The following is a 21919-nucleotide window of genomic DNA, read 5'->3' as shown; positions in this document are numbered from 1 at the left end:
CCTCGCCGCCTCCCGCTGGCACAACGGAGCGCAGCTGTGCGGCGGCCGTGCGGAGCGGAGCGGGGCGCAGTGGTGCGGCGGCCGTGCGGTGCTGTGGGGTGCGGAGAGGTGCGGCGCGGAGCGGAGAGGTGCGGTCCGGCTGCCGCCGTGCGCGGGCGGGGGGCGGCGCGGGAGGCTCGGCCCCGCTCGCCCCCCGGGGGACGCGCTCTCGGGCGCCCCCTGGCGGCGCACGGCCGGCGGCGGGGCAGCGCTGCCCTCACCGCGGTGCCCGCGGGGCTGCGGAAAGCGAGCGCCGGGAATTCCGCCGGGAATTGCGGCAAACGCCGGCTAAGCCGGACACCCCGCGACTGCCCAGCGGCTGTGGGGCGGTCGTGTTCACGGGGGGAGATGCCGGAGTGTGGGCTGGTGGTTTCGAGTTTAATTTCTCTCGGCTTCCATAATTTTCAAGGGTTTGAACTGAAGAGCCTGATACTTGGAAATCTCTTTTAGGAAACTGAAATGCATGGAAAAAATGTAAACCTCCCTCAGATTGTTATTTGGTTGCTCGGCATGCCCGTTATTAAATAGAAACCAAAAAACCCCAGCAACGAGAGAAACTTCTAACCACGGGAAAGACGCAGAGCCGGGCACAGGGTTCAGAAGGCTTCAGGGTTCGAAGCCGCGATTCCGCTGTTGCTCTCCAGGTTTCCCTGGGAGTGCCTGGCTACGCGGAGCCCCCATGAGCTGATGGGGGCACCTCGCACTGGCTCCGAGCAGAGCCTTCAGCACAGCTCCGTGCAGGCGCAGGTGTCGCGCCGCTTTGCCCTCAGAAATAACCCACTGAACGTGGCACAGAACGGAACGGTGCTTTTAGAAAGCTCCTCTGGTAATTTCTTCGTAAAAGTAATTAAAAAGGATGGGGCTGTATAACTCCTGTCTTGAGCTGTTCTGCCCCTGCAAGCTCTACACCAGAGTTTCACTTGGTTTTGTTAAGAACGTATAGAAGAACCTGGCTGCCTGAAATGCTCCATTCCCCTACGAAGCTGTGTGGCATCACATTCACATCTTCAGGGGACAGCATTATTAATATTTTTTTCTGGGCAACACAAAGGTAGGAAGAAAAGGAGAAACATTTTATTTTCCACGTAATCAGCTCAGTAACAACAAGGAAAGAGAATTGTTTTTCAGCATTTATAATGCAGATGTGTCTAAACAGAATCAGAGAAAGATCAAAATAATAGAGAACCCATTTATAAACATGCTACATTAGATCTACCTATGAAAACACTTGAGAGCAGTTTGTTTTGTTGTGAGGTTCTGGTTACTTTACTTTTGTGTTTGTTTTATTTTAAGTGCTTTATGGCAAGATTATTCAGATAAGACTGACATTCCTTTTCACAAAAATAGAACTGTGTGTTTATTTCCAGCATTAACTGTGTGACCCTTAGCTGTCCCACAGGCCTGTAATATCCCTTAATTCTGCCTGCCTTGTATTTATGCCAAATTTATTTGCTAAATAGTGAAACATCACCATTGACACTATTGTATTATTTTACATTGAACAAGTTTCTCTTACAAATCTAAGCACCAGTAATAAATTCAGAAGTGAGGTACTTCTGAATGACTTTAGGATTAATACCTATCTTAAAAGTCATGCAGTTTTAAGGCAATTGAATGCATTTAGAACTTGTGTTGCCTTAAGCTAAATAATAATGATGATGAGGATGATGATAATGCTCCTTTTTAGCATAGCAATCAGTTCCAAGGCTGAGTGTCACAAATGTCGTTTCTGGGGCTCAGAGAACTGCTCAGACTGCAGCCCAGAGCAGTGGCACTCAGAAGTGAGAAGGCAGCACGTTCTGGTGCTGTAGCCACTTTTACTGATCCATTCAAAACAGTTAAAATTCAGTAATTAGCACAGCTGGAGACAGGTGAGTGTTCACACAAATGAAGCTGAAGAGGCATAAGGCACAGGCAGTTCTCATGTACCTGCCTTTCAGTTAGAAACACATGCCACCTAACCTCGTTGTTTAGAGCTAAATTTCAAAAAGCAAAATGTGCTTCAAATGGCTGTCAGTGCTAAAACCTGTAGGAAGGCAGGGCAGCATGAAAAGAAGGAACTCTCTTTCAAGATCCTTTTATCCCCCAAGTGTTAATCTTCAGCAGTCCCCCCCTCCCATTACCCTTTTCCTTTTTTTTTTCTCTCTATAGAGACGTATGCATGCAGGATATTCCAAATAAATTCAAAGAGATAAACCATTTATGTTTCTAAGAATTTGCAGTGTTTCCCTAAACAAGCTGGACCTGTTCTGATCACCAGAAGCTTATTTCACATCTTGCTTTCCTTGGACTTCAGTAATGTTTGGAGTGCACACTGATCTGCACTGCATAAGAGGTAAGCAGCTCCCCCCGCTGTTGGTAAACTGAAGCTTGCACTTCAGCATACCTGTGGTCTGATACATTAATTCCTTTGAATACCTAACTAAAAAGTCTTAATAGGCTCTAGAACCACACCTGGAGCCAGGATAGAGGGTTTTCATAAGAACATCTAGCCAAGTCTAAAAATCATTATCTACCTTACAGAATAAATGGAATGTTAGATGTGGGATTAAGCAATTTATGAAAAAAATATAAGATTCATGGTGTGAATTTCTACAGCTAATATTATGTGCAGTTAGTGATGTTAGTACGTCATTATGGTGTTTCCAGTCTTAAAAATAGATGACTAATCTTCTATGGAAAGATTTGCTGAGGCAAAACTTAAATATTAATAGTTTGTAGGAGGGTCCATTATCACAGCTTTAATGTTATTTATGCTATTATTTAGTAATGAACATGCTAGCAGAGGAACAAGTATTTCAAAGAATTGTATGGGCTTTGAGCATAAATCTTATCAAAATTAGTGATAGTTTTACTGTTAAATCTTTTCAAAATATGGTGGTACAGAAGCTGAAATGTCCAATTCCCACAGAAAACCTACCTTTCAATTGTTTCCTAGTTTTGCTTCTGTAGGCTGGAAGCCTTCTCCTGAACTGTAGCTGGAGTAACTACATAGACAGTATTTTTGTGTTGCAAGAGGATAAAATGAGGATGTGACCATGCATTACAAAGTGAGTTTGAATCCAGGATGACATGCTGACAAAAGATGTTCAGCATTCCTCTTTGAACCTTACCTTTGTGAACATTGGCCAAGTTAAAAATCTTAGCAAAAGTAATTCCTACATGAAAAGTGTTAAAGCTAATTTTATATTGAGTAGATTAAATCAGTCTATCAATTATATATAGTCCACAGAAAAATCACTTTATTTTCAAGAGATCCTGTGGAAATACTGATTTTTCATTAGTTATATGTATTAACCACACAAAATCAATGTAAAAGGGAGTCTAATGGGCCAATTTCCCATGCTGGTGAAAGCAGAGACTTTGTGTGAGATGCCAAAGGACAGGATGCTGCAGAGGAAGCTGGGGATGCTGTGTTCCCTCCCACTGCACCTCTGGCTGTCTCCAGCAGCAGAGCTGCAGCACAGGGAAGCTGCAGGTGCTCTCCAGAACATGCTGGGTGTTTTGTGCTGAGCAGCCTTGCTTGCAAAGCAGGAGAATCCAGAGTAGCTGTCCACAGCCCGACTGCAGACACTCATCTGGGGTGGACAGCAAATGAGTGTGCTGCACTAAGGGAGGTTCTTGTTTCTGCGTGGGAACTGATGTGTAGACACAGCCATTCCTCTCACCCAATGGATTTTGACTCCCACACTTTCCTGCTCCATCAAGACCCATCTTGGTCTTCTTTAACCTAAACTCATCCACACAAGAACTGAAGAGATAAGAGAAAGCATATATATGAACCAGATAAGCATAAATTGTAACTGTCTGAAGGAAGAGAACTTAACAAAAGCATCCAAAAACCCAAAATGCCCAGAATGCACTGAAGTGATTCACTGTTTCAAAGGGCCCTTTGCCTATTGAAACAGTATCCTATTCTAACAAGGATATTTTGATTTGGGTTTGTACTGGCTGCTTACCTTTAAACAGTTCAGACTTCAACAAAGCAAATATGGATTTGGTAGCTGTCAGCCTTCAAATATAACTCATGAAGCACTGGAAGTAGTCTTTCCATTATTTACTTAGATAACTTATTTGGAGCTGCCTGACTGTGAACCCTAGTATACACAATGATGTGGGAATAATTTCTTCTACCATTTACCCAGCAGTTGACCCCAGGACTCTTCCCCCCCGACATCTCTTTTTTATGAAAGTTAATTTAGAGCAAAAAGACACCAACATGTATCTTCTGTCTCAAAGGGTTTTGAGATATGGGAAGGAAAGGCCAGTTTTCCAGACCAACTGTCCAACATCCTGCTAACTGCACCATGTTTCCAGCTAGGATAGTAGTTGTCTCCCAGAATATACTGACCTTTCCTTTGCAATTAAAATTGAACGACTCTGCAATACATAAAACCCCCTAGAGTATTAATCAAAATGTCATTTACTTGCATATTTAGCTCACACACTTTCTTACAGTTAGCATTATCAATTTGCTCTGGTTACTTACAGCATGCATTTAATCCCACAGAGTGCTCTGATTTCATTGACTAGGTCTCAATTTGCAAACTGTAATATATATATACACACACACATAGGCAGCACTTAGAGCAGAACAACCTTTATATGGGTTTCTAGATATTTTTCTGTGAAAGCAAATCAAATGTAGCAAACATTAATGTCCTGCATTTTAAGTCTGCCATCTACATAACCACTTTGTTTTAGGGGACAAAAAGCAAATTTCCATGCAGGCAGAATCTCTCCCATTGTGCTCATGGCAGAAGGAAGGCCAGAGAGGTTCACTTGGCTGAGGCTCTCAGATGAGCTGCCTGAATGCCATAAAGCACTGCTAGTTAGCCTCTGTATCCAAAAATAAGTGAAATAAATCAGAATCCAGGCCTTTAACAACTAGGCAGTATGAAGAAAAAAGGATACAGGAATGAGGGTTCTTTTATCACATCATCATCAGCTAAATGTCTCTAGAGTACAGCAGAAGTTTTTAATCCAGACTAATGCTTAAAGACAGATCTCTTATCAGTGGGGCTTCTAGTTGGTTTTTTTTTTCCTGTGAGATAGAACATCAATTTTATGAGAGTGGGCTAGAAAAAAAGATGCACATTCTAACAGATCCAAGCTATGATTCAGTGCAAAATCTGGTGTGAGACACTCTAGTACAAGCCAAGGACAGACACCAAAATTCAAGAGAAAAAGCAAGAAAAGTGAATTTTCCCCTTCCAAGGCGTCAGTGGAAGTCTAAAGACATTTATCTTAAATGTGTAAAACCAGCTGAAACGAGTACCTATCAAGCTTGAGCATTTTTTGAAAAATAAAATTCCATACTTGACAAGGACATTCTCCTTATTTATCTATATTTTTCAGCAGTAATACCACTGTTGCACAAGTTTTTAATGTCAAGCCCACACTGCAAGACAGAATACTTGCATTCTAAATAAAGCGAGTCCAATTAAGGAATCTTTTCAAATCATTGTAATCTGCAAAGGATTTTTTTTTTCAGAAAAAGAAATCTAACAATAATACTTTTAATACTAAGATACTCTGCTGTCAGTCTGCAATAAGGAACAGTCATGGTAATTCCAGAAGTTAGGAAACTACCTTTTGGTGTTGCCTTTTTCTCCCCCAGGATGCATTCAACTTTAAAGCTGACCTTTATTTATAAAATTTCTAAACCTGTGGTTCCTTTTCATCATCTCAGAGAAGCAGCAAACAAGTCCAAGTAAATCAACCTTTAAATAATATATGATTCAAGGAAAAGATTTTATTTTAGGGCTAAGAAGTTGATAATAAATAAAGGAATATAATAATGTAATAACAGATGTTCTCATGCACTTAACACATACAGTAATGCTGGCTTACACTGCTGTTTGGACAAATTAAGAAGAGGTATTTGGCAATATTGTAAGTTTTGAATAGTTTAAAGATTATAGAACAAGAAATTTTGCTGTTTTTACATTTCCTTTATACAAATTCAAATAAATATTAATATATCTATGTTTTCATCAGATTTTCTGTTCACTTTTAACATGCCCAATAACTAAGCCACAGTAATATACAACTGTCAAGAAAGAGTATTTAAGAATTATACTTATTCCTAAAAATGTATCTTCTTTATGTCACATTGTGCAAGCTCTTTAGGTAAAATTAGATTTTAGGAAAAACTGCAGAAAATTTAAACTCATTAAAACATATCCAGTGCAAAGGCCAGTCTAGTCCACACATTATGGTACTGTAATGTAAGTCAATATAATTTAAATAATAAAACATGCCTATATGATTCTGAGAAAGCTGAATATGTTTTATGTTTAAAGATCTGACATCTAATATGCAGATTCTGCAATATCAGAATTTTTCAAATCTTCATGAGATGGCAAAATAATGGTAAGACTTTGTAAGTAGGCTTTTTGTTTTAGGATAACTCACATTAACAGTACTACAGTGGCCAAAAAAGACAAACTATTATAATAGAAATCAATCTGATTAAAAAATTAAATATTCCAATTAACACTGAAAAAGTGTTTGTAATCATTATTTACAATTCCTCAGTGATACCAGTGTATAACTCCACACAGTGAGCTCCAGTTTGGTGTTGCTCCTGGCCAGCTCAGTTCAGGGAAGGGGATCGGTCCGTGCTCCAGAGCAGCTCTATGTACGGCCACTTGGTCTGCAAGCAGCGCTTCACCGGGGTGTCGTCCGTCTGCAGCATGGGCTCCTCAAAGCCCATCACAACTGCTGTGCCCTCCACATACATCACCTGGCAAAGCAAACCCAACTCTGTCAGCCTGCTCAAGAACTGAGAGGTGAGATGATTATTTTCACCAGGCAAGGAGAGGACTGGTTATGATACACATCTATCGGTGATATTTCTGCCTGACGTCTGGGAGAAATGACAAGGATGACTCCGTGGATATCAGAAGGCTAATTAATTACTTTATTACACTACAGCTAAACTGAATCTGCACAAGAACCCAACTGCACAGAATCTCGTGACTGTCAGCCAACAGTCCCAACACACACACAGGGATCCAATTGGTCAATGAATCAAAACACTCTCACCAGAATCTAATTACCAATTCCCTTCAGGTAAACAATCTTCCACAATGCATTCCACTTGTGAACAACAAGAGGAGCAGCGAATGAGGTAAGAATTGTTTTGATCATTTTTTTCTCTGCTTCTCTCAAGTTCAGAGAATGTGAATCCCACACACATCAAAACTGTGAAGTTTTACATACTTCCTTTTTTAATGAAATGGAAGTATGAAATAAAAAAATCCTCATCTTTGAATGCTTCTTACATTTTGGGGTATGGAACCGCTGGAGATTTCACAGGGGTAATTTTAAGGACTTAATTACAAGCTATTCCAAATATTGAGTAGGTGTATTTTCTGGAAGAAGTCTTACTTAAGTCTTTCTTGCTCCTTATGTCTCTTAATGGCTTACAATCTTTTACTCTAAATTCTCCTTCAGGAACTCAGAAGCAGTCATATTATGTCTGGTATACCCTTTTTTTTCAAGAACACTGAAAATGGAACAGGTAATTTTTGCTTCCTCAGTAAATGGCTCAAAAAAAGCCCCTAATTTTTGATGCAAGCATGTACTACTAAAAAAATTCACAAAAAATTCTAAACAACCTAATTTAGATGTTGAGTTACTTCTAGAAGTTGCACTTTATGTGTGTTACATCTTCAGTGTCCCTTGCAGTTCAGACCCCCCTTATGACAGGTAGGTGTGAGAAGGGCTCTTTTCAAAATGCAGAGTTTCAGAGATGTGGTCTTGCCAAGCAGTCCAGTATAGCTCAAATATGATTAGGAGTACAAAGAAGTTTCCAATTCCAAATATATAATTTTGCAAGAAAATAATGAAAATAATAGTTTTATAAAAAGTCTGCTTCAAGGTAGAGTATTTTGCCTTTAACTATATTCAGTTTTGCTTTGTGACTTTATTAGGGCTTAATTGTAAATCTTACCTTTTCATTATAATTAGATTGCTTCAGTCCATTGTAATGGTAAACAGTGAATGACTCTGAAACCCTGGAGTCCTAATAGAAAGAAGACAGTTAATTTCATGTGGCATCCATTGTGCCTTGATTCTCTTCTCTTTACAACTAGACAGATGCGTTCAACCAGTAAGACTTGAGAAAACTGTTAAAAAGTGCCATTTCTTTTAGGTGACAAAAATTTCATTTCACCTTTCTTATCAGAAATAAAAACACAGTTCTCAGTAAATTAATGAGTAATGCCCCCAAGAGCAAGCCATGATTTTCTGTGTTCACCTGGACAATCTGAAGTACAACTTCAGCACTGACTATGGAGTCAGTCATCCTGATTTTTAATGTCAGACACCTTATGCAGTAGTCACATGCATGTTTATTTATGGTGGTTTGGACACCACAAAGTTTTTTACTAAGGACCAGATCCAATCTCTGGCCCTCCCTGTGAGAGCTAAAAAGCTCATAGACTCCCATGCCTGCCTAACCACACTAATTTTGAAGACACTGGTTCTGCCAAGGTCCAACAGCAAAGCTACTGGCTCTGGTGATCTTTACCATTCCAGGTGTGTAAATGCTGTCGTCCCAAGAGGACTGAAAGCTTTGGATTCACTGAACCAGGAAACACAAATAAGGTGTAGTATCAGCTCTTTCATGCCTACTGGACCAGGCTCCAAACAAAAGCTTATCCCTTTTTTGAGCACATGGAAGTAAAGGCTGGAATGAGAATAAATCTACTCAGGTTACAGTACATCCATCAGAATACAAAACCCTCATTCATTTTTCTGCTCTTGAATGATTCACAAACTCTATCTTTCTATGGGTCTCTCATAGCCATCCAGGCTATTCAGTGGAGGGAGGGTGGTGAAAAGGAAGGTAAGAGGTAACTCTGCTTACAGAAGTTGCTTCACAGAGATAAATAAAATTAAGCCTTCCTGGGATGGAAAGAGGACACATTCATTTTCCTGAGGAAGTAATGCTCACCCAGAAGGGAAAAAAATGCTGTTTCCCAGTTCCTGTGCCATGGAAGTTAAGAATTTTGTGCGGTTATTGTTTCAAAAAAAAAAGAGCTAGCATGGAATTCAGGAATCCCCCTCTCCAGGTGACTGCCCTAAGTAGTAAGGAGTCAGGCTGAATAGCTTTGAATAATTTTTTCTAAGCCAACAGCTTTCAGAAGGAAAGCAGAGATACCTCTCTGCTTTTGAGATGGAGTTGAGTACTTTTTAGGAGAGTAAGAATAGGGGTTTGAATATTCTCAGCAAAGGAATCTAATCTGAATCTCTCGAGCCCTAGCTAGATGTTCAAATATTAAAATCAGCAATTCCAACCATCACTGGTATCTGCTATTTCCTCACAGTACTTGAAAGAAAGACTTTTAAAGATATTCATCATCATTTCTGCAGAATTTCACTTTCAGAAAATATTCTGAGCAAGGTGTCAGTATGGGTAAGGGCTACTGCTACCTGATGCACAGAGTACAGACAGATTGATCAAATGGATACTGGCAGGTTCCAGTCCAAAACATGCCGATTGCTCAAACAGCACCCATAAGGCAGTAACAATTCCCATGTTTTTTACTGGAGCCAGTGAAGATTTAACAGGACAGGAAAAACTGAGTGGTGGGGAATCACATACAGCAGGGAATTAGCACTTGACAGGCATTGACTCAAGGGCTCCAGCTTTAACAGGAGGCAGAGTTCCTCCACCAAGGTGACCAAGGTAGGGTTCTGCCCATGATTGCACTGTGCTTTGTTCTCCAGCCTCCCTTCTCCAATCACTGATGCCCTTATGACAGGCAGGAGAGGCAGTATCCCCATACAATGGCTCTTGTCTCCTCCACCTCCCTATGGCCCATGGTACTGGACAGTTTAGGCACAGCCAATTATGGAGGATGTTCTTTGGCATTCTGAACTTCATTCCAAGCATCTGGGCCCTAAAATGAAGCAATGGAGTCTTCTTGATTTGCAAATGTAATATAATTGTAAGAAATAAATTATATTCAATTGTACATATATTTCCACTTCTGTATAAACAGATGAAAGGAAGAAGAAACAGTTGGCAAAAATACAATGTGGATGTAATTCTAAAGGGCCAGAGAAAATGAGCACTAACTCCTCCTTCTCTTTCCTCCAGATGATGAAAGCCTCTGGATGATATGATATATTCAGTCCCTACCATCTTTGGCAGTGCATTTCCAGTGTCTTCTGACTGACCAGAATGTTTCATAGTACAGAATGTTATACCCAGTGCTGCACAATCCTAACAAAAAGAATCTTGCTGAAGGGACTTAAACCCATCAGTTTCACTTTTCCTTGATTGTAAAAATTAAGCCACATAGTTTTAGTGACATATTAAGTTAAAAGCCTTTAAAGAAGTACTCTTCTGAGCCCTTCTTCTTCCACCAGCCTATTCTCCTACCCCAGGTAAACCTGCTCTTTTCTGCCAATACAAGCATGTGCATGGCCATGGAACAAGCCCTACACACATGCAAATAGAGCTCTTACCCAGACCAGCTTCCTGTTCTGGTTTACCACAAATCTGTTTAGAGAGGCTCCTGGTGGCAGGGAGGCAGTGTGAGAGCAGGAAAATGTGATCCAAGGCAAAGGGGAAAGAGGACAGCAGTGCTAAGTTAACACCTGCCTCTCAGTAGTGGTGCAGTCTTAAAGAATATATGCAACACACTGAGGGTTTGAAAATAATTTTCCAATATCCTAACTTCCTCATAAGTTAAATCTAAGTCCATCATGAATTTTTTGTTAAACTGTCAAAAACTTTAATTATCAAGAAATGTACATAAAAATAGTCTTAAATATGTTTGCAACCTTTTCCCATTTGCAAGCAACCTTTTTAATACTGATAAAACTGGTATGGTCATTTATTCTCAGAAAAACCAAACTCAGAAGAACTTTCTGAGTAAGGAAACAATTCAATGTCATAGTCAAAATGATCATATGTTTCCTGAAGTTAAATTCAGAACAATGGAGTTTCCTTCTAGTCTAAAGGTGACAAAATCATGGACGTGTTATAGAAAACAGAAGTCTACCTTTTGTGGTGGAATACAGAAGTTATAGAAAACAGAAGTCTACCTTTTGTGGTGGAATACAGAAGTTATCTGATGATCAACTGAGTTGAATGAATGCAATACTTATTAAAATTTACTCTTGTGATATTCATGGAAGTTTTCAACGAATCTCAAAGCCAAACAGAATAGACAAAGCTCTGCAGCAATGAATATATATTGATTACCTGCTCAGGGAAAAATTCTTGCAGAAAGGGACCCAGTAGTATGATGCCCAGTCCTTCTGGGTCTAATTTGGTCTTCATGAGGTTTACACTAAGATAAAAAAATTGAATATAAAAGCATGAGTAAGACACTTTTATTCTTGCATGACTAAGTTATGCTGTGCTACCACAGTACTGACTGCCAAGTATAGCAATACTATTCTATTTTTAATCTTAAGTGACAACTGCACCAGAATGGCATGCAAGTTGCCAAAACATGGTTATTTTTAAGTAAAAGTAATCTGTTATTTTAAATTAAATAAGTGATAATTCTGAAGGACCACCATATTTGGTAAAATAATTTGAAAGCCGTATAATCTAAAACCAGGTTTACAGCCCAAAAGGCATTTTGCTGTCTTGTAAGCATTCTTTAAAGATACAAAACCCAGCCATCTTTGAAATATAGCTCTGTCACTGCCAAACAACCTGTTTTTAAACAGAGATTTGAAAACCTTCCAAGATTTTCTAAGTACGCTGAAATAAAATTAAATTTAACAGATACATTTCTTATTTACATCACGTACTCGGTATCAAAGAAGCCAGAACCAACAAACAATGGAAATACTAACAATACTAATCTGGAAGCCTTACTGCATGACTACAGTCTAATTTCAGGTCACTGCAAACGAAGGTGAATTGTAAGACTATATATCTATTTAAGCAGTATATTTCTACAGGCAGCAGATTGGATCTATTGCATCTACCTAGCCCTGTGCAGTTACAAGCTGTACCGTCCACAGGAACGTCCTCATTGGGTCAAACCAACAGAGCGCCTGGCCCAGAGTCCTGCTCCTGACACTGCTCAGTAGTGGGTGCTCACAACAGAGAACAGGGCACACACACATCCTGAGTTTACCCTCCCCTTTCCAGCAGTCTGCTGCTCAAAGACATCTTCAGTGACAGGCAGTATCTAAAACACAAAGATATATATTTTTCTTTCCATGCATGTGCCTAAATGGCTTTGAATCCATCTACATTGCTGGCTCTTAATAAACTCCACTCAAAAAATACAAATTAGACTATGGGTTCTGGGAGTAAGTGTCTTCTCTGTTTTGAACCTGCCAACTTATTCAGTTTGATGACACCTCATTTTTGTATTGTGTGAAGCAATTAATAGTCATTCCCTATTTACTGTGTCAGTGGTTGTCTAACTTTTTCAGGTCAAACAGTTCTAACCTAGCTTTTCCTTGCACTAATGGCACACTGGATCTTTAATTAGCCCTGTTGGTAGCTTTCTATAATATTCTTTTCCCAAGAAGGAGTGAAACATCAGGCATTTATACAATGACATAACTCCTATGAATCCCACTCCATGTGTCTGGCTATCACTATGAGTTTAAATTTCAAGATCTGTTTCCTGACCAGTAATATCTAGTTCACAGACCCACAGTGTGAAATTAGCATTGCTTTATCCCTGAGCAACCAATCTACATTTACTTTATCGACACTTCTCTGTTCCCATATCCTCCTGTAACTTCTGCCGCTCTTATACACTTTTTTTTAACATCTCAAACACATTTTTATCAGCAACAGTCATACAAATCTCTACTGTCAAATCCTGCTGATAAAATAACAAAATTCATATAGTTAATACAAATTCCTGTAAAATCCCTTTAATTATCTCCCTCTATTAAGAAAAAGTGACATTTTTATTCCTTGATCAATTCTTTATCTATGAAAAATGTTCCTTCCTATTCCACGTTTACACATGAAACATTTACATGTGAATTTTCTCTAGATGGGCCTTCAAATATTTTCTAAGTCCTACTGTTCACTTGTCACCTTTCTCATTCCTGTACTCTTTGGTACCAGCACAGTTCACAGTGGCAGGTAACCTAAAAGAATTCAGCAATGTCAGTCTGGTGTTTCTTCAGGACTTTGCATTGTTTTACTTATTTTGACACTTCAGAATGTTAGTTACTCTGACCACCCATCCAAAGGCTTAAGTGTGGAACCAACTCTTTGATCTTCTCCAGTGATGAGAACTGCCCCTACCATCTTCTCTGGTGAATATGAAGAACTCACTGCACTTTTCTACTTGACTTTGAATACTTTTAAAACATTGGGAATCATCTATCAGAACTAGAAACCTCTTGCAGGCCCCTTGGCACTGATGGGCTCAGAAGAATACTACTAGTTTTTGTTTTATAACTTAACTTATTAGTTTACAGATTTTAACTCTGCTTTATATTGTATTTACATTTAACATTCCATAAATCCAGATTCCTCCAATTTTTTTAGTGTACACACTACATTTTCCTTTCAGAAGCCACAGTTTCTCATAGAGGTCTCTTTAACTACTTAGGCCTTTAACCATCACCCGGGTCTCTTTTGCTGGGGACTGTGAGCAGAAGGTGTAGCTTCCAAGGTTTTTTTGGTTGTTGCACAAAAGCATTTTGTCTTTTTGGCTACCACTTATGTTTCTTCATCTTTATTCCTTTCTTGGTCCTAACATAGAACTACTAGCAAGTTATTTGAATTCTTTTTGTTTCTCCCTTAACACACAGAGGATGTATTATGCAAATCTGAAGAGAGTGGCTTCATTAAGGTCTTTGGGAGAAGAATTTTAAAATTCATAACACTGAATGTGGTATCCTACAAACAATGCCAATTTATTATTTTTTAAAAAATCTCCACTTAAGTGAAACCACGACTGAGAACTTGTAAGATGTTGGACTTCAATCCTTCTATTCCTCATTCTCACTGCTCTCAAAGTACAAAATTTTGGCTATGTCAGTGGCTGCTTGAAACTTGCCCAAATTCTTGAAATGCTGCAGCAGAGTTGCAAAAACATTGTGTTTGCAAACAGAACCATAGCAGATTATTTAAAAAATGTACTTAAAATTATGTAATAAAATTAAAGCAAGGTATGTACTCAGTAAAGAAATACAAGAACTGTTTAAAAATACAGCACCATGTAAGTTTTTAAATATAGCCACTGTACAAAATTCAATCAGTTAAGTAGGAGGGTAGATTTAATAAACTTGGATCGTGCTGTGTTTCAAGTGAGGTTTTTTCCTTCAGCAAATCATTAACACCTTTCACTGTTACTGGTACCACAGCAGAGCTACTGAAATTGTTTGATTGTGCTTCAGTCTCCTCAGTGCAAAGCTTGGCACTGAACTCAAGAGATTCCCAGTGTTGGGGCAATGGCCTTTGTACTGTTATTGCTGAGAAGTGTGTGGGAACAAAAGCCTCCACTACTGGTCAAATAGAGAGCATAAAATGTTTTAAGCAAGCTAAATCTACATTGACAGATATGTTTAAATTCAGTGCCCTAAAGGGCATCGAATGGTTTTTAGAAACAGGCAAAACAAATGAGACAGGTGTGTTCTCAGATACATTTTCTAAAACACTAAAAAATTTTACTAAAAACACATGCAATGACATTCAGTACTGGCTAAGTCACCTTGCTAATTCATGTCTGCTCTATAGTTTTGCCCTCTACAGTTCTAAAATTCTAATCAGGTCTGATCTTTATACATTCTGAGATTCTGAGAAACTTAAAGCCTTGGATTAGATAATAAAAAAATTAAATAATACATTTGGAGGCAAGGCCTTTAATTTTACTTAAGAACAAACAAACAAAAAACAAGCAAAAAAGCCTGTATGGAGTTTGAAATACATTATTTATACTTGTATTCCACACCAAAAAGACAAAACATCTAGAGCCCAAACAGAGTAGGTTCTCAAGATAATAGCAATAGGCATACATTTATTTAAGAGGAGATGATTTAAGACTGCATATTCCATGTTTTGATCATGGCTTTTCAATACAGCAGGTCTTCTGACTGGCTCTTTGTACGTCAATTTATATTTTATATGCTATGCAAATAAAATACGACAGGGCTATGCCCCAAATGCCCTGAGAGACAAACAACCAAATGGAAAAACCACTGAACGAAGAGAGAATTTTTCTGCAGAGACAGTAGAACAAAAAATTGAGAAAGTAGAACAAAAAGGTGAAAGTCATCTTCTCAGACCTATTAAACAATGGCTTTGTTTCTTTCCTCTCCTTTTAAAAAAATGTCTTTTGCAAATTTCACCACTTATTGTTATAATATGAATGTGAGCCTTTTTTCTTGCACTTTCCTTTGGTTTGGGTCTCTCTATTTCAATTTTTACTCCTCTCCTCCAGAGAACAACTCAGTAAACTTCATCATAAATTACACTATAAACATTTGAAAGGACAGAAAATAGGCTCAACCACATTTCAGATGGCTCTGGTAAGTAAACTCACAGTCTCCACAGTCATTCCAGTTTTGACCCAACTGAACTAGACCAAATGTTTACAAGAGAGCAGAAGCAACTTTTGGAGCAGTAAAAAAGTGCATGTGCTTGGCTCTCCTTTCTGGGTTATGCATTTAGTCACAAAACATGGTAAGTTTTGACATTGAGGGTTAACCACTGTAACTTAATATTAGTTTTATCTGTCCGTATTAGAGCTAAAACATTTAACTCCAACCCTGGGAATCAATGTGTTATTTCTGAAAATAAATGGCAATTATAAGCACTACTAGGTCCTGAGTGCTGGTGGAAACAAAACTCTAACTGAAGCAGTTTCAGCTTCCAACTCAGCAGAAAGATCCAGTGGTAATCCAGACTTCCCTCTGAATACCTTGACTGTTTAACTCTTCTGACACACCATTTCACCTACATTAATATATAAAAATATAATCCTGACTGTCTCCTGAATATATAGTAATGCAGTAGTTTGAAGGGTTTTTTTCCTTCTAGTTATTACTACCAAAATTAGAGACATTTTAATTTTAATTCCTTCTCTTAAATTTCAAGCTTAACATTTGAAAATAACACTCTGTGCCCAGAATGAAAAAAATCCCAACTAGGAAAAAAAATCCAAACCCAAAACCAATCCAAAATTTTTATACATATGTGGTAAAAGGAATCAAGAAAAAAAAGCCTTAAATGATAATTAATGTACTTAACTGATACTTCTGTATTATTTAAATTTTATTATACTTACTATTCAGGATCTGAAACAAGGTCCAGAGCCTTCATTACATCTTCTAACAGTGTGTCAGGTATAAACCCATTATCTGAAGAAGTAGCAAAGTTTCTTGTGAGAAAAAGAAACAAAATGCTTTCCAGCACAAATCTCACTTAAAAATACGAACTTATCTTTACATGTAAAATTTGCAAGCAAATTTTGGTGCTCTAGAAGGAAAGGAGTTATCAAATGCTTTTCTGTCACTTTAAAAAAAAATGAAAATAAAAGTGCAATACAGAAACTGGATTTATTACTCATAAACTTAGATACTTAATACTTGCTAAGAACTCAATCTTTGTATAGAGTTCTCCACGACATACCTTGGGATAACAACTGCACCATTTTTCCCTTTTGATCATTTAAAATAGTACCTGAATGCTAGACATCCTCTGTTTTCCAAAACATAAGAAAATTTCCATGTATGCTGCATACACTCAAGGACAAAATCTCATGAAGAATGAATCATATCAGATCAGTTGTTTAATGAAAATTTAATATAGGAGAAATAAATTTTATTTAAGCTTTATGTTAACTACAAAGAATGTAACAAGGTTAAAAAATGTCTCTTTTAAAAACTCTACTTCCTATTGCACAAATTCCCTTACTGCAGAATTCTCCAGTAATTTCTTCATAGAATTATGGAATGTTTTGGGTGAGGACGGACCTTAAAGATCACCTAGTTCCAACCTGGCTGTCGTGGGCACGGAGACCTTCCAGTAGACCAGGGTGCTCAATGTCACTTGTAGATTGACTCCTGCACTGAAAATTTCTTAAGGACCAGACATTTCATTCCTCTCTTAATGAGTACATTTCTACTAAAAAAATCTTATTTCAGCACAAAGTACAGCCCTTACCCTCAGGGTCATATGTCTGGAAAACTCTTCTTGCTTGTTCTGAAGGTGCCTCGGGAGCAACAAGAGCCATGTCCTATGGAGGTGAAAACAAAACCCACAAAGAAAACTTACAAAACATTCTTACTTCAGATATAGATTACTGAGAAAATATTTAGCCATACTACACCCAGTTGGAACCTAAATTAATGAAAATTTCAATCCAAAGAAGAAAAGTTATTCAGCAATTTTGCTGATAGTGACATAAAACGATCAAGAAGTGTGCTGAAGATTATTCCACAAACTTCTACACAAATTTTATGCAAGTCTTATCATGCAGATGTTGTGGCACAAAAGCTAATTGGAAACTACAATTCCAATCATTTGTACTCAAGAGATCCAAGTGGGAAACTGCAGAGGAGGAAATAATTTGGAAGGAGTCTCTTTGTCCTGCTCATCTCTCCTGATGAGAACAACTTGAAATTTGCTTGCTTTACATGCTGGAAATAAAAATGCTAGATTTTTATATTAATTCAGTATCACAATAATGCAATTTGAAAAATCCATAAACATGACTTAATATAAATAAATCCACTGTTTAATGAAAAAATTTCTACTGATTTTATAAATGAATGATAACTAGAACATTTAAAGAAAACCAATATTTTAACAATGTATCTTCATGTTTACATATGTTCTAAAATCCTTTAAAGTACTTTCAGATAAAAAGACTATGTTAGCACAATACAGTTGGTTTCAGGATGCCAAACAAAATATGAAGTTGTGCAGTTGCTGAGCACATACCCTGTCACTTATGTTATTATATAAGGCACATACATACACTATGAAATTTTGTAATATTTGACCAATTCTTAAATAATCTGGAATACAAAACATACTAAGTAGGAATAGATTTCATTATCACAGTGTATTACAATAAATTAATGTAAATATTTCTCAGTTTAAAACCAATGATACCATAGCACACAAAGCTTATTAACAAGATGACTAGTGATTTCAATATTCAGGATTTAACTCTGAAGAAAGGAAATTTTAGTGGTAGTTTCTTATTTAAAAAATCAGCAGCTCACAAAGCCTATGCAACAAGGGAGAACGCTTAGAATTTTCAACGTTATGGAAGGATATAACCCAAAGTAACTTCCAGTGGCATAGACACAGAATTTCAAATGTAAACTACATAGTTCCACTTTGGTTTACAAGTATGCAGTTCCTTCCACACAATCTTAATGTAATCCAAGAATAAAGACAAGCATTTGCACTGTTCTCCCTACCCACAAATTATCTTGTTCATGCAGTACTTTCCACAATTTCATGTGACACAAAACAGATTCTTTAAAGCAAGTCTTCCACAACTGCCAACAAGTTTTTTCATAGTCCAATTTGCAAATAATGTGTACTTCTGTTAGCATTTTAATTTTCCAGGTCCTTAGTTTTTCAGTTTATGTATGTATACATGGGAAGAACTAAGAGATGAAGTCACTAAATGCATTAGTCATACTAAAACTTCTCTCTCTTTTAAAGGAACTTTCAAATATGGTAAAACCTCCATATTGTTGCATCTTAATATTTTTTATTCACTAAATGTCATGTACTGATGCTCTAAGCAAGTAACTTCGGATGGAAACAGAAAAGTCTGTCTCACAGTCAGATGATCAAAAACCCAACCTCTCTTACCTGTAAAATAATTCGAACTTTTCACTGAGATTGCTGTAGTATAAAAAGTTAAAATGCAAGCTCCTTTACATACAAATCCCACACAACCTCTCATCATGTCATTAATTTCCACTATGCAGATAACTTTAAAAACTCCAATTAGTCCATATATTTGTACTGGGGCAAAAAATACCATAGATCCCTCATGCAATAAAGCTGAAAATGTGATAAACATCTAACAAAAACATATTTCAGCTGCCCAAGCTGATATTTCACCATATGTGCCAAAATAGATTCCCCACCCCAGCCTTATGAATTGTATTTTGATGTAACCCATGCAGTGAAAGTTCCATATAAGGGAATCTCATAAACAGTTAATTATAATAATTATTTTCAATACTAAGAACAACATGTCCCAAAAATCATGTTTCACTCATTGGCTCTTGCGATACACAAACAAGTCATTTTATATTACTTTGAAAAGTTATTCTCATCAGTAGAACCAGTTATTTTAAGATCCCATGCTTAGCCTCAGAGGCAAAAAATATTCTTCATAAGTTATAATGAAAACATTCCCAAACTTTTCATTCTGCAAATCCAAAGCAGAACATAAAGGCTAAGCCACACCAAAATCCAGGCTATGAATTTTTACAAAAATCACACCCTGATTGCCCTGGAAAATGAAATCTGCTTGCATATGAAGTGCTTTATGGTTCTACACTATCACTACTGAGTGACATGTAGAAGAATTATATATTGTAATACTAACTTTCTTCTTAAAAATTTACCTAAAAACAATATAGAAACATTGATTATTTATCAACTTTTTAACTTGTTGTAACTTGTAATCACATCTGGAAAACCGGTTTATTCAATTCAGTCTTATATTACAGAGAGAAGTGTGTATTTTTCAATGCTATAATCAGTGGCTTTCAAGGCATCAACTTTTCCAAAATAGCTTCCTAAGAAAACAAGGTTGATGGGATCTCTGAAAGTTATTCCCATCTCTCTAGCTGATTCCTGAATCCATTGCCCAATTTCAATTTTACAGGAGTCTCACAACTGATTGTTGAAACTGGATGCCAGGCAGAGCATCTCAGTGAGGAGTTGGTTGAAAAAGAAATTTGATTTTATGTGTCAGCAAGGTTCCTTTGGAGATTGTATTTTGAAAGAGAAAAGACACTTCACACAATCCTACTGATGTACTATGTAACTGTATCATTATAATCTGGACACAGAGGTTTTTCACACACAACTGGAATGCATTTCAAATTGCATAGTGCTCTGAAATTACAATGTCCAACTTCAGATCCTCCTGTGGCTGCAATCATTCATTTGCAATCAATCTCTACATCCACTCCACGTACCCTGGAGCACACAGAGAATGTTCTTCTTCAAAAGGTGAAGGGATCCTGCTACCAAAGCCAGAACTGAAATGCTCTTTATAGCCTGAGATATAACAACTCACTTAGCTAAGAGAGAAGAGAATTAATTGAATGCAGCTTTATTTGGGGGCATGGAGCAGAAGTGCCATATGTATCACCATGCATACAAATTAGTTTGTGTCCTAAAGGTATCAGGTAGTTTTACTTGTAGGGACTGGCTAGGAAGTGGACCAAAAATTAGAATTTAACACAGACTGGTATCAGTTGAAAAGCAGGAAATGCATCATCACTACAGCAGCAAAAAAAGGTTCAAAGACTTAGAATGACACAAAAACCCAGTTGCTGACTCTCATTAAGATGAAGGCTCAACAGAATTTGGGCATTGCTTGAAATTAAATAGCAGCTTTTTTTGTAGGTTTTCCTAGGAGCTATTTATCAAACCAAGGAAAAGAGAGTCCTTAAGATCTAAAATGGTAGGCCATTATTACCATCATACAAAGAACAGAACAGTTATGGAAAGGTCATTGATGTTTCCTCCTCTTGGGCATCACTGAGGAAGTATTGAGACCACTGAGGTATGAAGTTCCTGGCTCTAAAAATGCCAACATATCATCTACTGTCAATCTAGGCAGACTACTGTGAAGGGTCTGTCTGGAAAGGGACAGTTAAGAGAATTATGCCATGGTAACAATGCAAGTCAAATCCCAGAACACTTACCTGTGAAGTCAGTCCTAGACCATTTGATGTTATTTGGCATAAATTTAATTTAAAAGACTATTTTACAGAGAGATGGCCGATGAAGACTAGTTCAAGACTCCCATTTGTGTTCAGGGACATCACCCACACCAGCAGCTTGCAGGGGGCAGTGCCCTCAGCTGTTGCAGCCATGGCAGTGCCCTGCACAGCCTGCTTACCATGATTTTCTTGTGCTGGTCAGAGAATGTGCCATTGCTCTGCAGCACACCATCTTCCACAAGAGAAAGCATCAAAAAATGCCAAACAACTGGAAGATACCCAAACAATACTTGAAGGAGTACAAGGTTTTTTCCACTTTAGAGATGTACATGGAAAAACTGAAGGAAAGGTTCTAGACTTTTCTGTTGCTATACAAGAGCTCTGTGGCCACAACTATTTCCACTTCAGAATGGCACTTGTCAAAGATCATATACTGTATCCTCCTAGGCCTTGAAGAGGGGCTATGAGTCTATCTGGGATGCAGAAAATGCCAAAAGAAAATACTTTCCTTGAATAAGAAGAGAGGAAAAAGACACGAAAGGAAGAATGCCACACCCAAAGTAGCAGAATTCTTATCAGTGGTCAGAAAATAAAATACAGGCCTTGTAGTTTAGACCAGGAGAGGACAACAGTTAATCTGAAAGTGTTCATCTAGGGATAGTGGTGGTGCTGAGGGAGGAACATTCATGACAAGCAATTTGCTACAACAAGGCAGTCAAAAGGAAGCAAATTGGCTCTAGCTGTACACTGCCTTGCAAAGGTGAAACAGCTGCATTTACTCTACAGTACCTGAAGTGCCTTGCTGAGGACAGAAACGAGCTCTCAACAGGGAAGAAAGAAAAGCTACATACGGACTACTTCAAACTCTTTTTCATCTTGACCCATAGTACCAGACAGAAAAGAGAGCCTACTTGGTCCAAGGGTGGGGTGAGGTTGTGGAAGAAAAGCGAACACAAACCAAAGAAAAAGAAATAGTGACAGAAAT

General features: G+C 38.0%; 1 protein-coding gene across 1 annotated transcript in view; it reads right to left on the bottom strand.

Annotated features, from left to right (window-relative positions):
- Positions 1–5774: 5774 nt before the first annotated feature.
- MINDY3 (MINDY lysine 48 deubiquitinase 3) overlaps positions 5775–21919 on the bottom strand; it is a 46317-nt gene continuing 30172 nt past the window's right edge. The window contains exons 11-15 of the mRNA XM_054274191.1: positions 17165–17237; positions 16287–16359; positions 11267–11354; positions 8000–8071; positions 5775–6787 (exon numbers count right to left, since the gene is read on the bottom strand). Of these exons, the coding sequence (XP_054130166.1) occupies positions 6638–6787; positions 8000–8071; positions 11267–11354; positions 16287–16359; positions 17165–17237 (456 nt within the window). The 3' untranslated portion in view covers positions 5775–6637. The remainder of the gene's footprint in view (positions 6788–7999; positions 8072–11266; positions 11355–16286; positions 16360–17164; positions 17238–21919) is intronic.

Source organism: Melozone crissalis, unplaced genomic scaffold, assembly GCF_028551555.1.
Source record: "Melozone crissalis strain CALT ecotype California unplaced genomic scaffold, PUWL_Pcris_2 ptg000016l_1, whole genome shotgun sequence".
Taxonomy (NCBI): domain Eukaryota; kingdom Metazoa; phylum Chordata; class Aves; order Passeriformes; family Passerellidae; genus Melozone; species Melozone crissalis.
The sequence above is the reverse complement of the archived record's forward strand: the minus strand, read 5'-3'. Positions and strand labels throughout refer to the sequence as shown.